Source organism: Pyxicephalus adspersus, chromosome 10 (assembly GCF_032062135.1).
Source record: "Pyxicephalus adspersus chromosome 10, UCB_Pads_2.0, whole genome shotgun sequence".
Lineage (NCBI taxonomy): Eukaryota > Metazoa > Chordata > Amphibia > Anura > Pyxicephalidae > Pyxicephalus > Pyxicephalus adspersus.
Genome location: NC_092867.1, coordinates 59,703,289 through 59,716,950, shown reverse-complemented (window position 1 = coordinate 59,716,950; position 13,662 = coordinate 59,703,289). Strand labels below are relative to the sequence as shown.

General features: G+C 40.7%; 1 protein-coding gene and 1 pseudogene across 6 annotated transcripts in view; both read left to right on the top strand.

Moving 5' to 3' along the window:
* LOC140339027 (uncharacterized) overlaps positions 1-3,305 on the top strand; it is an 8,401-nt gene extending 5,096 nt beyond the window's left edge. For all 6 annotated transcript variants that reach the window (XM_072423529.1, XM_072423526.1, XM_072423528.1 and 3 more), the window contains one exon: positions 355-3,305. In XM_072423529.1, coding sequence (XP_072279630.1) covers positions 355-1,556 — 1,202 coding nt within the window. In that variant the 3' untranslated portion in view covers positions 1,557-3,305. The remainder of the gene's footprint in view (positions 1-354) is intronic.
* The window catches only part of LOC140338912 (uncharacterized), a 14,361-nt pseudogene continuing 3,328 nt past the window's right edge, over positions 2,630-13,662 (top strand).

Sequence of the window (13,662 nt, the reverse complement as noted above, 5' to 3'; positions counted from 1 at the left end):
ACGTCATGCCCCAACAATTAAGAAGATACCGTACACTATATGAATAGTCCATTTCCATTCCCCAATATATTGTCATGTCACTTATCAAATTAGGAGTTTATACCTTACACCATGTGAAAGGTCCATTTCCATTTGTCAATATAATGCCATGTCCCCAAAAAATGAGGAGGAGATACTGTGTCCGCTTGTGATTTGGGTGTCTCCTTTTTCTGCTTTGTATTTATAATTTGGTGTTTTGGTTGCTCCCAATTCCATGTCAGAGCTCTGCGTGTTGAGTGTCAGATAACATATGTGCCTCCTAAATACAAGACATGAAGAATACCAATAACACTGATGTATAAATTGTCTTCACAGATGGACATTATGTCTGGAATACATCGGATGGACAGCTCTTTTTATCTAAAGCTTATAATAGAGAAGACAATAAAACCACACGACCTTCTCCAGGAGTAATTTCACATCACAAACCTCAGCAGACATCAGTGGATCCCTCTAAACTTGTGAAATCTTCTGACCAATCAAATACTGTTACTCCAGATGTTCATCAAACATCCAACAGTGGGGAGAAGTCAGCAGTTCCATCTAATTCCAAGGACTCTTCTAAAAATCAGCAAGAAATTCAGAAAGTGGAGACATCACTGCCATGTCCCGTGTGTGGAAAAACTTTCAATGGAAGGAGACCACTTCGTAGACACAAAAGAATTCACAAGACTGAGCGTCCCTATACATGTTCAGAGTGTGGGAAAGGTTTTATTGAGAAACGAAAGCTTCTTATGCATCAGAAGGTTCACACAGGTGAACGTCCCCATTCATGTCCAGAGTGTGGCAAATGTTTCATTGAGAAAGAAAAACTTCTTACACACCAGAAAATTCACACGGGTGAGCGTCCCTTTTCATGTTCAGAGTGTGGAAAACGTTTTATCTATAAAGGAGACCTTCTTAAACACCAAAGAAGTCACACGGGCGAGCGTCCTTTTATGTGTTCAGACTGTGGGAAAAGTTTCACTCAGAAAGGGGCTCTTGTTATACACCAAAGAATTCACACTGGGGAACGTCCTTATTCATGTTCGGAGTGTGGAAAAAGTTTTAGTGTGAAAAAAGTACTTCTTACACACCAAAGAATTCACACGGGGGAACGTCCTTATTCATGCTCTGTGTGTGGCAAAAGTTTTAATGAGAAATCAGCATACGTTATACACAACAGGAGTCACACAGGTGAGCGTCCCTATTCATGTTCAGACTGTGGTAAATGTTTCATCCAGAAAAGAGACCTTGTTATACATCAGAGGATTCACACCGGTGAACGTCCTTACGCATGTTCTGAGTGCGGCAAGGGTTTTATTTTGAAAAATGCACTTGTTATCCACCTACGGAATCATACTGGTGAGCGGCCATTTACCTGTACGGAATGTGGTAAAGGTTTTATCGACAAAGGAACCCTGGTCAGGCACCAGAAAAGTCACACTGGTGAACGCCCATTTTCATGTTTAGAGTGCGGGAAAAGCTTCATTCATAGAGGAGACCTTCTTAGACACCAGAGAAATCACACAGGCTAACGCCATTTTTATGTTCACGGTGCAAGGAACATTTCACTGGGATTGGAAAACTTCATAGACGTCAAGGAAGTTTAGGAGCTCATGCCACGCTGTGCAAGGAACTCCATTTATCCCCGGGTGCTTTTAAAATTCCCTTTTTTACCCCGCAGTGGAAGATCTTTATGAGACTGATGTCATCCTGTGGGCTGAGTTTTGTGCATGCTCACTCCATGCTCTCCTTCTTGCCATGCAGCATCCAGAATGCAGCTCCCTGATGCTCCACCTGATTACACATGAGATTCTGCTTCAAATTCCTGCTGCCCATCTTCAGTGGTTTTTGCCTTATTTCCCTTCTTACACCCCATTCCTGACCGTTTGGGGTTCTGTACCCAAGGCCTTTCATTGTACCCTGAGGTTTAGGTTCCATATTCCAAACAGCTGTTTCTAGCCAGGGGACAATTCCACTGTATTGGGTGACCCCCATCTCAGCCTTCTGAAGCTATTGTGATGTGGCCCAACTCATTTCTTACCTGATTTCGACTACAGTGGCCAAAACAATGCTCTGCTCCTGCAGATTTTTGTGATCTACCTTCAACATGCCTTTCAGTCTTTTTAGTGTTTAGCGCACAACTCCAAATTTGAAGAACTGATTGTCCCAAAGGCCCCTTTGCTCGAGGTCTGCTTGTATTCCTGATCTGACTGTTAGCTCTGAGGTGAAGACCACGTGGTTCCTGTTACTGTCACTTTTCTGGTTCTGGAGTCATGGAAGTCTTGTAACCTCCCTGGTCTTGTAAGCCTTCTGGTCCAGGAAGTAGTCATAGGCACCCTGTAGTCCTCCGTTCTCAGGAGATTCTTATGACCAGATGATTCATTGGAATGTATGAATCGCTGCTTTACGGAAACATTCCCTTGGGAAATCATCTATTGATCTAGATGATTTTCATCGTCCTAAAGTTGTGAAACAAGAACTACTGCTTTTACAAGAGTAGTACCTTTGTTCCTGTCTTGAGGAAGTCATCATCCCCTGGTCTTGTCAGTTGGAGCAAACTTAGTCAAACTCCATCTTTACTCTGTTAAGGATGAATCCTACAACCATGGTTTCTCAGGTGAAGAAAACAGGATGTGGATCCAATAATGTCCAGATTCAGTAACCCGATGTACAGGCCTATCCCCATAATATTTGGCCCTTTGATGTCCTTCAGTGTTCTGGATTGACTCACAAGTTACCACTACAATGCAATACAATTCAGCTGGGAAAATTAGGAGTCCCTCCTAATAGGCATGTCAGAGGCATGCAGACTGGGCAACTCAAAATATAAAAGGTTTATATTAGGGATCTTTTGTAACATCATAAGCCATAGGATTTTGCGGTGGGGGAGCAATAAGCCCAAGTGGTGAGGTATTGAGCATGGCGAGAAAACTTTTTTTTTTTTATGGCATGGTTTAATAGTTATAGTTATTTTTTTTCCAGTACTATGGCCTCTGACTTGCAGAAAACATAACACACCCACATAGGTGACACAACAGGACTGAACTGTGATCGTGGGCATATATGGCAATGAACAGACATCCATGACTATATAGCTGCGCCTGACTGCTTTTGTCTCCCTTTTTGCTGAAGAAGCTGGTGTTTGGTCCAGGACAGTATGAATATTACATTTGATATATCTTGTTCTATTATATAAGATTTAGATTTAAAAATTACTTCATTGTGTATTAATCTCTTATTCTGACTTTGTACAATAAACTATAAAGTTCTACACTCTACAATATTCTGTTCCATGTGTGTGTGTGTGTGTTTTTTGTTTTTTTTACAAATGACCATAATTCTTAGATGATTGGTGGTTTTAATGTTCTCAGCTTATAGTCCTTCATTGGGGTTTAATGTGGGACATAAAGTCTGGACGCTCCCCCACATGTGTTAGCTGACATTCTAAGGATATAAGCAGCCACTAAAAATGCCCCATAGAATGGCCTCCATCTTTGTTTCTTTTTAATGGTCACAGTGATATAACCAACATCCCCATTGGTGTCTGACAGAGTTTACCGGTGTCAATGTGATCATTCCTTTCATTGTCACACCATCTAAATCCATCACTAAAAAAATTAAGCATTCTATCTGTCACTATTGTATTCCCAATCAACTCCAAAGCAATTACTGGTGACCGGAGCACTGGGTACCCAGGACACATCATTATTTTACATTTTCCTGCTTTATACTACAATATTTATTTCAGTAAAGATCATGAAACTAAACTATGATCTGTAGTCTGATCTCCCCCGGGTAGTGCTTTAGGTGGTTCCAATGCCATTCCTTGCTGGTAGTTGTTGCACACATTCTTCCTACATCTAGATTTTTTTAAGTAGCATTGACAATCTCATCTCATATAGGTGAACTTAAAAAGCTTTTGACCACAGTTGTGGAGATGGATAACAGACAGGCCATTTTTATGCCAGAATAAAAGGACTTTTCACTCAATGTTCCATGGGGCTACAAAAAGCCATTAAATGTAAATAAAAATTTAAATAAAATTTTACCAAGATTTTGGCAAAACATATAAGACTGTAGGTGATAATCTTTCACATTTTACGTGTCTTCTCTACATAGATTCACACAGTAGAGAAAAAGACATCTGGTGAGGGTGTGACATCCAATAAACGCCAAAGTGAATCAAAAGGACGACAAGCGGCTCAGAGTTGCATCACTGTCCCTCCCAGTGTACCCAACTCCTAAGAAAAACAATAATATTAAGAGGCCAGAAGTCATCGACCAGATCATTGGGAGAAGTGACTGGTGCCGGGAATTTTGGGACATTATTATGGGATGTGTCTGGATGGTGACTGTATCATTGTGTGTGTCAGGTTCCTATAAGGTGTCAGGATGTCACTGTCTATTTCTCCATGGAGGAGTGGGAGTATTTAGAAGGACACAAGGATCTCTACAAGAACGTCATGATGGAGGACCACTAGACCCTCACATCATCAGGTTAAGGAGGAGACTTTATTGTGAGATAGAACAAAATAATATTTTAGGTTGCTTTTAGGTAGGTCATTTGACCAAAACCTTGTCAACAATTAGCATAATCATACATCATGCAGTAGAATGAGACTAAATCATAAATCATAGCTTGCTGGATTAATTTTGATTTGTAAAATCATCTACTGTAAGCTAAAATTTATTGGTCTATCTCCATTCCTCAATATAACGTCATGTCCCCAACAAATGAGGAGGAGATACTGTACACCATATGAAAGATCCATCTCCATTCCTGAATATAACGTCATGTCCCCAAAAAATGAGGAGGAGATACTGTACACCATATGAAAGGTCCATCTCCATTCCTGAATATAACATCATGTCCCCAACATATGAGGAGGAGATACTGTACAACATATGAAAGGACCATCTCCATTCCTCAATATAACATCATGTCCCCAACAAATGAGGAGGAGATACTGTACACCATATGAAAGGTCCATCTCCATTCCTCAATATAACTCCATATGCCCAACAAATGAGGAGGAGATACCGTACACCATATGAAAGGACCATTTCGATTCCTCAATATAACATCATGTCCCCAACAAATGGGAAGGAGATACTGTACACCATATGAAAGGTCCATCTCCATTTCTCAATATAACGTCATGTCCCCAACAAATGGGGAGGAGATACTGTACAACATATGAAAGGACCAACTCCATTCCTCAATATATACATGATACAAGACATGAAGAATACTGGTAACATTGATGTATAAATTGTCTCCACAGATGGACGCTATGTCTGGAATATCTCTGAAGGACATCTTCTTGTATCTGCTGATCGTCCAGCCAAAGATGGTGATGTCATACGAGATTCTCCACTAGTCAATTCATCTGACCAACCACATACTGTTACTCCAGATCTCCATCTAAGATCCCACAGTGTGGAGAGACCAACAGAACCATCCCATCTCCAGGAGTCTTCAATGAGCTGTGATGGAGATCACACCGAAGTGAGTTTATTGTCACATGTTTAATGTGTGGGAAATCTTTTTCTGAAAACAAAGATCTTTTGTTATACATGACAAGTCACGCAGAGTATCCCTATGCTTGCTATGAGTGCCATAAAAGTTTTAAGAAGAAAAGAGAACTTCTTATACACATGAGAATTCTTACAGGTGAACGTCCTTATTCATGTTCAGAATGTGGCAAATGTTTCCCTGATAAAAAAATACTTTGTACTCACCAGAGAATTCACACAGGTAAAGAACCCCTTTTTTTTGTTCAGAATGCGGGAAGTGTTTCAGTCGTAAAGAATTCTTCCTTAATCACCAGAAAACCCGCACAGGTGTGTATCTTTTTTTCATGTTCTAAGTGCAAGAAAAGTTTTACTACACTGAGAATTCTTCTTACACACAATAGAACTCACATGGGTGAACGTCCATATTATTGTTCAGATTGTGTGAAAAGCTTCACTGAGGTGGGAAGCCTTCCCAGACACCGAAGGATCCACACAGGTGAGCGACCTTTTTCATGTTCATAATGAAGTGACCGTCCTTTTTTTTTGTTTAGTGTGTGGGAGACATTTGCTCATCACACCAGAGAATTCATGTAGGTCCACGTCATTATTCATGTTCAGTCTGTGGGAAAGCTTTCAGTCACAAATAGTCCCCTAAAGGGCACCAGAGGATTTACACAGGTGAGCTCCCTTTTTCATTCTCAGAGTGGGAAACGTTTTATTCAGCAAGGAGACTTTACACAGGTAAATTGTAAAATGTGTGGGAAAAGTTTTGCCTATAAAGGACATTTTGTTAGACACCAAATACTTTGTGTGCAGAGTGAGTAAAAATGTTGCTTATAAAGAAAATCTCCTCAGACACCAGAAATATTACATAGGTGAGGACATTTTCTCTTGTTCAGAATGTGCAAAATCTTTTATTCAAAAAGGAGACCTTATAAGGCATCAGCAGAGTCACACAGGGGTGCGTCCTTATTCATGTTTGCATTGTGGGAAACGTTTTCATAACCAAAAAAATGCTAATGAAGCACCAGAGCTAATGAAGCAACAAGAGTTTCATTCAAAATATGGACCTTGTTATACACCAAAGGATTCACACAGGTAAACGTCCCTATTCGTGTTCAGAGTGTGGGAAATGTTTCAGTGTCAAACGAAAATTTCTGAAACAGCAGAGAATTCACATGGGGTAATACTTGACTTCATATTCGGACTGTGTGGGAAACATTCAGGCCAATAGGAGACCTCCTGCACTTGCTGCAGAGTATTAAGGGCATGGATAAAGTTTTTTATGGCATGGCTTAATAGTAATTGGCCTGCAGGGACTTAACTATACTAATATGGTCCCTTACATAAACAACACACATAAGGACAACCAATACATAAACAGCAAATGAGCAATCCGTGGACAAATATAAGAATGTCTAATCAGGACTTTTCTTTCAGCATTGGGCCATTTTAGAATCTGTTCTTGGTTGTTTAAATTATTAACTTTGTTTAATTTACTGAAGAAAATTTTATTTGACATCCAGACAATAAATAAAAAATGTGATGTATTTTTGTTTTATATTTCAAGCTGGAGTTCATGTTTAGTTTGTCATTCTGATATGTGCAATAAACCACAAAACACCGGACAATATTTTGGTCTGAGTCTCAATTCTTTGGTGGTTGGAATGTTCTTAGTTCATGGAGAGTCCTCCATTGGGGTGTTATTGTATTATTGAGTCCAACTGTTCTGGCTGATATTCCAAGGACACATGGAGCCAATACAAATACCATATAGAAAATTCCCATGGCTGCCATCTTGTTCTCCTCCTCATGGTCCCAGTGATGAGCTTCATAATTCCATAGCCATCATCTTCATAACTTATAAATGTTGGGTGGGAAGATGTCTGGATAGCATCCAAAGCACTAAGGTGGCAGTGGTGGTTCAGAGACACCATACACAGAATACAAAGAGCTATTACTTTATAATAATAATCACCATTAAACACCACAATCAGCTCTGTCCCTCAAGGGACCACCCTTTCTGTTAAAAAGACGGGGAACTCTCCACCAGCGTTCTCCTGACCAGTCCCCAAATTGAATGATTAAAGTCACAGAGAAGAAAGGAGTAGTAAAGCAGGGACCAAGGCAACAAAATGCCGAGGTCTTCTTTACATCCAGTCTCTATTTTTCAATTACGGTGTTGGAAGACCTCCAGTTATCCATCTTACAGATGTAGGCTGCCAAAAGCATTGGGATGCTAATATGAGTTTCACAATGTCTAATGAACTGTAATCCCCGTTATCCTTCATTTTCTGGTTGAGGAATGGCCTGCAAGATTGATTCCCAGTTGGCATGGAATTATGATGGTACCTTGGGAATTTCGATCATAGACATAGAAGAACACTGTCTGGAGGTATACAACGGGCTCTTTGCAAATAACGGCTCAAACCCCTGAAACTCTCCTTACTGATGTTATGGATCTGAAGATCACAACCTTTTAGGGTCAATGGTACAGAGATTATGGATCCAATGGTATAGATAAGGATGACACATGGAGCTCTTAAGATTCCATGGCAAATCCAACAGTAGAAAAAAAAAAGCTTCTTAGGAGCCCTTATACTAAAGGATTTCCTTATAAAGTAGTTTATTAGCTACTCAAAATCTTTCATATCACAATGTGGATCTTCTCAGTCTTTGATATGAGAAACATGGCCCAAGGTTTTAAAGGGCTCTCAAGCTGCAGACAGCTCCAGGAGATTGAAATGGGGAGGAATCTATCCCAACCAAAGCCACTAAGCCTGGAGACCTAAGCAGTGGGTGCCCTTGCCCTGGACATTGGCATGTGACATAAGAACAAGCTATTCTCCATGATCAAGAGACACTCTTTCTAAAAGATGAGTTGAACACATCCACCATAAAAGATCCTGATGAATTCAAAGGAGCAACACATTCATTTGACCCTGAGTTGATGATCCTACTGCTGGTGAAAACAGAGTGTCCGCTGAAATAGCTTCCTGATCTTCCACTTGGGTAAAATTCCCTTTGCAGGTGGTGTGTTCATCCTGATACTCAGATACTGCATTCTCTGCGACGCTCCAACTGTCTTTTCCTGAAATTCATAATCCACTTGAACCTTGACAAGGTTTGAAGGACTATCGCCTTACTTTTTCCAGATGCTTTTTGAAATCTGACAAGATCGTGAGTAATGGAAGATGTACATGATTTTGAGGTGAAGTGATATGGAGGCTTCTGATGAAACTGTATATGGTACCCTTTTTTTTCAGCACCACTACCCAGGTTTCAGAAATGTTCTCAGCCTAAACTCAACACATCAGGACGATCTAGCTCATATGGGAAATGGATGAATGGATGCACCCTCAGAAGAATTCCTCTGATGGCCTTCTAGCCTACAAGGCCCTGGTTTTGATGTTTTGCAGAAAAGAGCTCTGGGTGCCTTTTCATTCCATTCATAGGAACTCGTCGTGTTTTGTATGACTTGGAGTTCTGGAACCGGTCGTGCATTCTTCAGTTTCTGTAAAAGAATATCTCCTATTACTTCCTTTAAATAATCCAAACAAATGATCTTGTGTGACAATTGCAAAGTTCCACAAACCTAACCAATTCTATCTGACCTCCAAAAAGGACAAAAATGGTGCACGGTCCTGTTAAACTGATAAGAATGGCTGCCACAATGAAGGGAACTTGATAAAAGATGATTTCCCCAAATTTTTTTTCCTCTTTGGACACCTGCCCCAAAAAGGCATTGATGATTATAGCAGCAAAAAAAAACACAACATCCCTTTATGTGTGGGGTGAGAATGGTCATTCCAGGATGAAGACTCAAAAGAGGAACCCGAGACAACAACAAAAAAAACTCACTGGAGCCAAAAACACAGTGCTATGATGGTTTACCGATGGAGTGTACCCTGACCCAGAAATAAAGCAGACCAAAAGGAAGACACTGAGCCACACAGCACAGTCTCACTTTTTAGTTATTTTGGAAGATGTCCTTGGGGTGTCAGAAAATCATAGCTGGCCCATGACTGTGTTCACATGTGCTAACCAGGAAAGATCTGTAGAGAATGAGAATGTAGTGTGGACTGTGGGGGAGAGGTGTCCGAAAATGTAGTGTGGAGGGTAGGGGGGGTGATGTTGGAGAATGTAGTGTGGACAGTGAGGGGAGAGGTGTCCGAGAATGTGGTGTGGACAGTGAGGGGGGAGATGTCGGAAAATGTAGTGTGGACAATGAAGGGCGAGCTGTCGGAGAATGTAGTGTGGACTGGGGGGGCGGGCTGTCGGAGAATGTAGCGTGGACTGGGGGGGCTGTCAGAAAATGTATTATAAGCAGTAGAGAAAGAGCTGTCAGAAGAATGTGGTTTGGACAGTGGGAGTGGAGAGTGTAGTGTTAAAATGCTCATTTAATCACAGACTTTATTTGTAGAAATGCAACTGAACCCTGCAGGGAGCCTCTAGTTTTCTTAAATACCTCCTGCAGCCCTTAATTGATATACAGTTATCAAGCCTTTCGAAGGTGAAATTGCCTTCAGAAAGAAATACTTTGACTTACCAATCCCAAACCCCTGCAGTCATTTTTCTGTATTCCAATATTCATGTTTTGATGGGTGAAAGCTTTTTGGTTTTGTTTCTACCTCTTTCATGAAAAACATTTCTGATTTCTGCACATTTAATGGCTTATCATCTTCAACACTTATATAGAATATTGGTCCGTGACCAATATGGGCGTCTTGTCTCCATGCTCATACATCTCCAATGATTCCAAAGCCTTCTATGAGCATGTGTGTTCTATATCCTCTTTGTGATTGTGAGGCCTTTGGGTCTCTGTAAACTTCCACTACTACTTGTCCAGTTTTTGACTCTGCTAAGATTTCTCTGCAACGAAGATGAGTGTACTGGGGTCAGAGTTGGTCCTACAACTTCTAAACTGAAACAAATCCGGATTCAAAAAGAGGAACGAATGCATGTGTTGTGCTCAGTGTCTATGGCTGACCCCCAGGTTTCTCATCCTCAACCTTGCTGGTTTGTCCTTCATCAATCACATCTAGAAATTTCTATCACAAGTTATTGTGATGATAAAATATGACCATATAAAGTCTCTGAGCTGGCATCTACCATGGATGGAGATTTATCATATCTATTGTGATCCCATCTTCATATCATGGTTGTTCATGGCCAGGTTGTCTTCCCTCTACTTCCCTTCCGATATCCTACACTTTACACATGACCACATTGATCATTAGAACCTGCTTGTCCACATTTATTAATCATACAATTCACTTTTCATCATTTTATTTCTACCTTAGAAATAAGACTTTCCTGAAATTTAAGACCACGGTTTGGCCTCTCATGTAGGACAGGATTAGTCTCCCATAAAGGACAGTTATTCACACATCAGCTAAGAAAATGTAAAGCTGTGTGTGAATGTGAAAGTGTGAATATGTTCTAGAACCAAAAGACGAGGGCACTTTTTGCGTCTGGTGGAAAAGTAGTTTAATCTCCAGGTAAGGAAGGGATCCTTCACTGCAAGGTCTGTGAAAATCTGGAATCGGCTCCCTCAGGAAGTAGTTTCAGAAAATACTATAGATTGCTTTAAACAAAGCTGGATGATTTCTAGAAGCACAGAATATAACTGGGTATTAAAGGTTTAAAGTAAAAAAACACTGACCATCGATCCAGGGAACATCCGATTGCCTCATGGAATCAGGAAGGAATTTTTTCCCCCTGTTGAAGCAAATTGCACCAGGGTTTTTTTTTGGCTTCCTTTGGACCAACTGAGTCCTTGGGGGTTTATATCCGGGATATGTTTTGCCTAGTGGTTAAACTTGATGGACTTATGTCTTTTTTCACCCTAACTTACTATGTAACAACAACAACACAAGTCTGAGCTGTCTAACTCGTCCTGGGCTGTTTTATACACCAGAGTTCATCCTATAACGTAGCACGTATACAAGCACATGTCCATCACATGTTCACACACTTGTTTGGGGGTAAAACCATAAAAAACCAGAAGGTTTAACAAAACAAATTGCATTTGATATTTTTAATAATATGTGTAGCCCTGTTATGGGGGGGGTCATGTAAATGCCCCTCACAAACCAGGCTATGGCGCTAACCTGTAGACAACAGAGAGGATCCTGGGAAGAGTGAGGATAATAATAAAGTTGGCAGTTCCTCCACCCAGGACAGGGTCTCTGATAGCAGAGGGGCTCCCTTCCTGGGACATTAACCAGAAATAATACCAGGCATATAAAACAGCACCCGAGGAACCACTACACCCAGCATGCAACATTAACCATTGCAGCTAGATGAACACACAGGTTGGAGTATTTGTAAGCTTTGTACCTCAAAACAGTAATAACAATATTTACAATCCATAAACATCAATGAGTACACATAGCAGAGTCCTGAGGAGAATTGTGCACAGATATACCCGGGTATATATACAGTCTATTAAGGAAGTGAAAGAAGCCATTGCTGGAATTAGCAAAAGAAGGGTTGCAACTAGTTCCCATCCAGTACAAGGACCGTCTCTCTAGATGGGAAATAGCCTGCTCATATATAAGTGGGCTATTTCCCATCAAGTACGAGGAGCTTTTGCCCCTAGTGGTCAGGTCAGGTCAGGTCAGGTAAAGGATAGGAAATAGCCCATAAGAGCTCAAATAAATTTGCAAGAGCTCAAATAAAGCTTCAGGCCTTGGATGAGCTCTTAGGAACGGTTTAAGATAAAGTATTTAAAGGTGTGGATCAGCAATCTGTCGGGGTGGTTTGCGGTACAATGCCGCAGTGTGGAGTGATGTATGTATTTATTTGCGAGTGTGTTGTGGGGGATTGTAATGTAGTGTTATGCGCTGCGTCTCAATTCCATGTATGTCTGAACCCTGATTGTATTGTTTTCGAATTTTGTGATTAATAAAATACTTTATTCAATCAAAAATAGGAAATAGCCCATTCATATATGAGCAGGCTATTTCCCATCTAGTACAAGGACCTCATTATTCCTTAGTAGTCAGTTCCAATATTTGAATAGGAAATAGCCAGCTCATATATATCAAGGGTAATTACCATTCAGTACAAGGACCTTATCATGCTCACCAGTGTTAAGGTCCAGTATAGGAATAGGTAATAGCCCACTCACATATATCCAGGGTAATTCACATCCAATAACTGTGCTTGTACTAGATGGCAATTAGCCTGCTCATATGAGTGGGCTATTTCCTATGCCTTTACCGGACCTTAACACTAGGGGTCATGAAAAAATCCTTGTCCTGAATGGGAATTATCCTGGAAATATAGGAGTGGGCTATTTCCTATCCAAATACTGTTCCTGATCTCTAAGGAATATTGAGGTCCTTGTACTGGATGGGAGTTAGCCTGCTCAAATAAGAGTGGTCTATTTTCTATCCTTATTCCTGACCTGACCACTAGGGATCATCAAAAGGTCCTTGTACTGAATAGGAAATAGCCCACTTATATATAAGCAGGCTCTTTCCCATCCAGTACAAGGACCTTTTAATGCCCCCTAGTGGTCAGGTCCAGTATAGGAATAGGTAATAGCCCACTCACATATATCCGGGGTAATTCACATCCAGTACTTGTGCTTGTTCTAGATGGCAATTAGCCTGCTCATATCTGAGTGGACTATTTCCTATCTTTTTACCGGACCTTAACACTAGGGGCCAATAAAAGGTCTTCGTCCTGCTTGTGAATTACAATGGATTTTTATAAGTGGGCTATTTCCTATCCAACTACTGTGTCTGATCACTAAGGAATAACAAGGAACTTCTACCGGATGGGAATTAGCCTGCTCATATTTGGGTGGGCTATTTCCTATCCCTATACAAGACCTTAACATCTGAGGGCATGAATAGGTCCTTGTAGTGGATTGGAAATAGCCTACTTGTATATAAACAGGCTAATTCCCATCAAGTACATGGACCTCATTATTCCTTAGTGATCAGGCACAGTAGTTGGATAGAAAATACCTCATTATATTTAAGCAGGCTATTTCCCATCCAGTACAAGGACCTTTTTCATGCCACCTAGTTTTAAGGTCCAGTATAGAGATGGGAAATAGCCCACTCATATATATTCAGGCTAATTCCTATCCAGTATTTGTTTTTG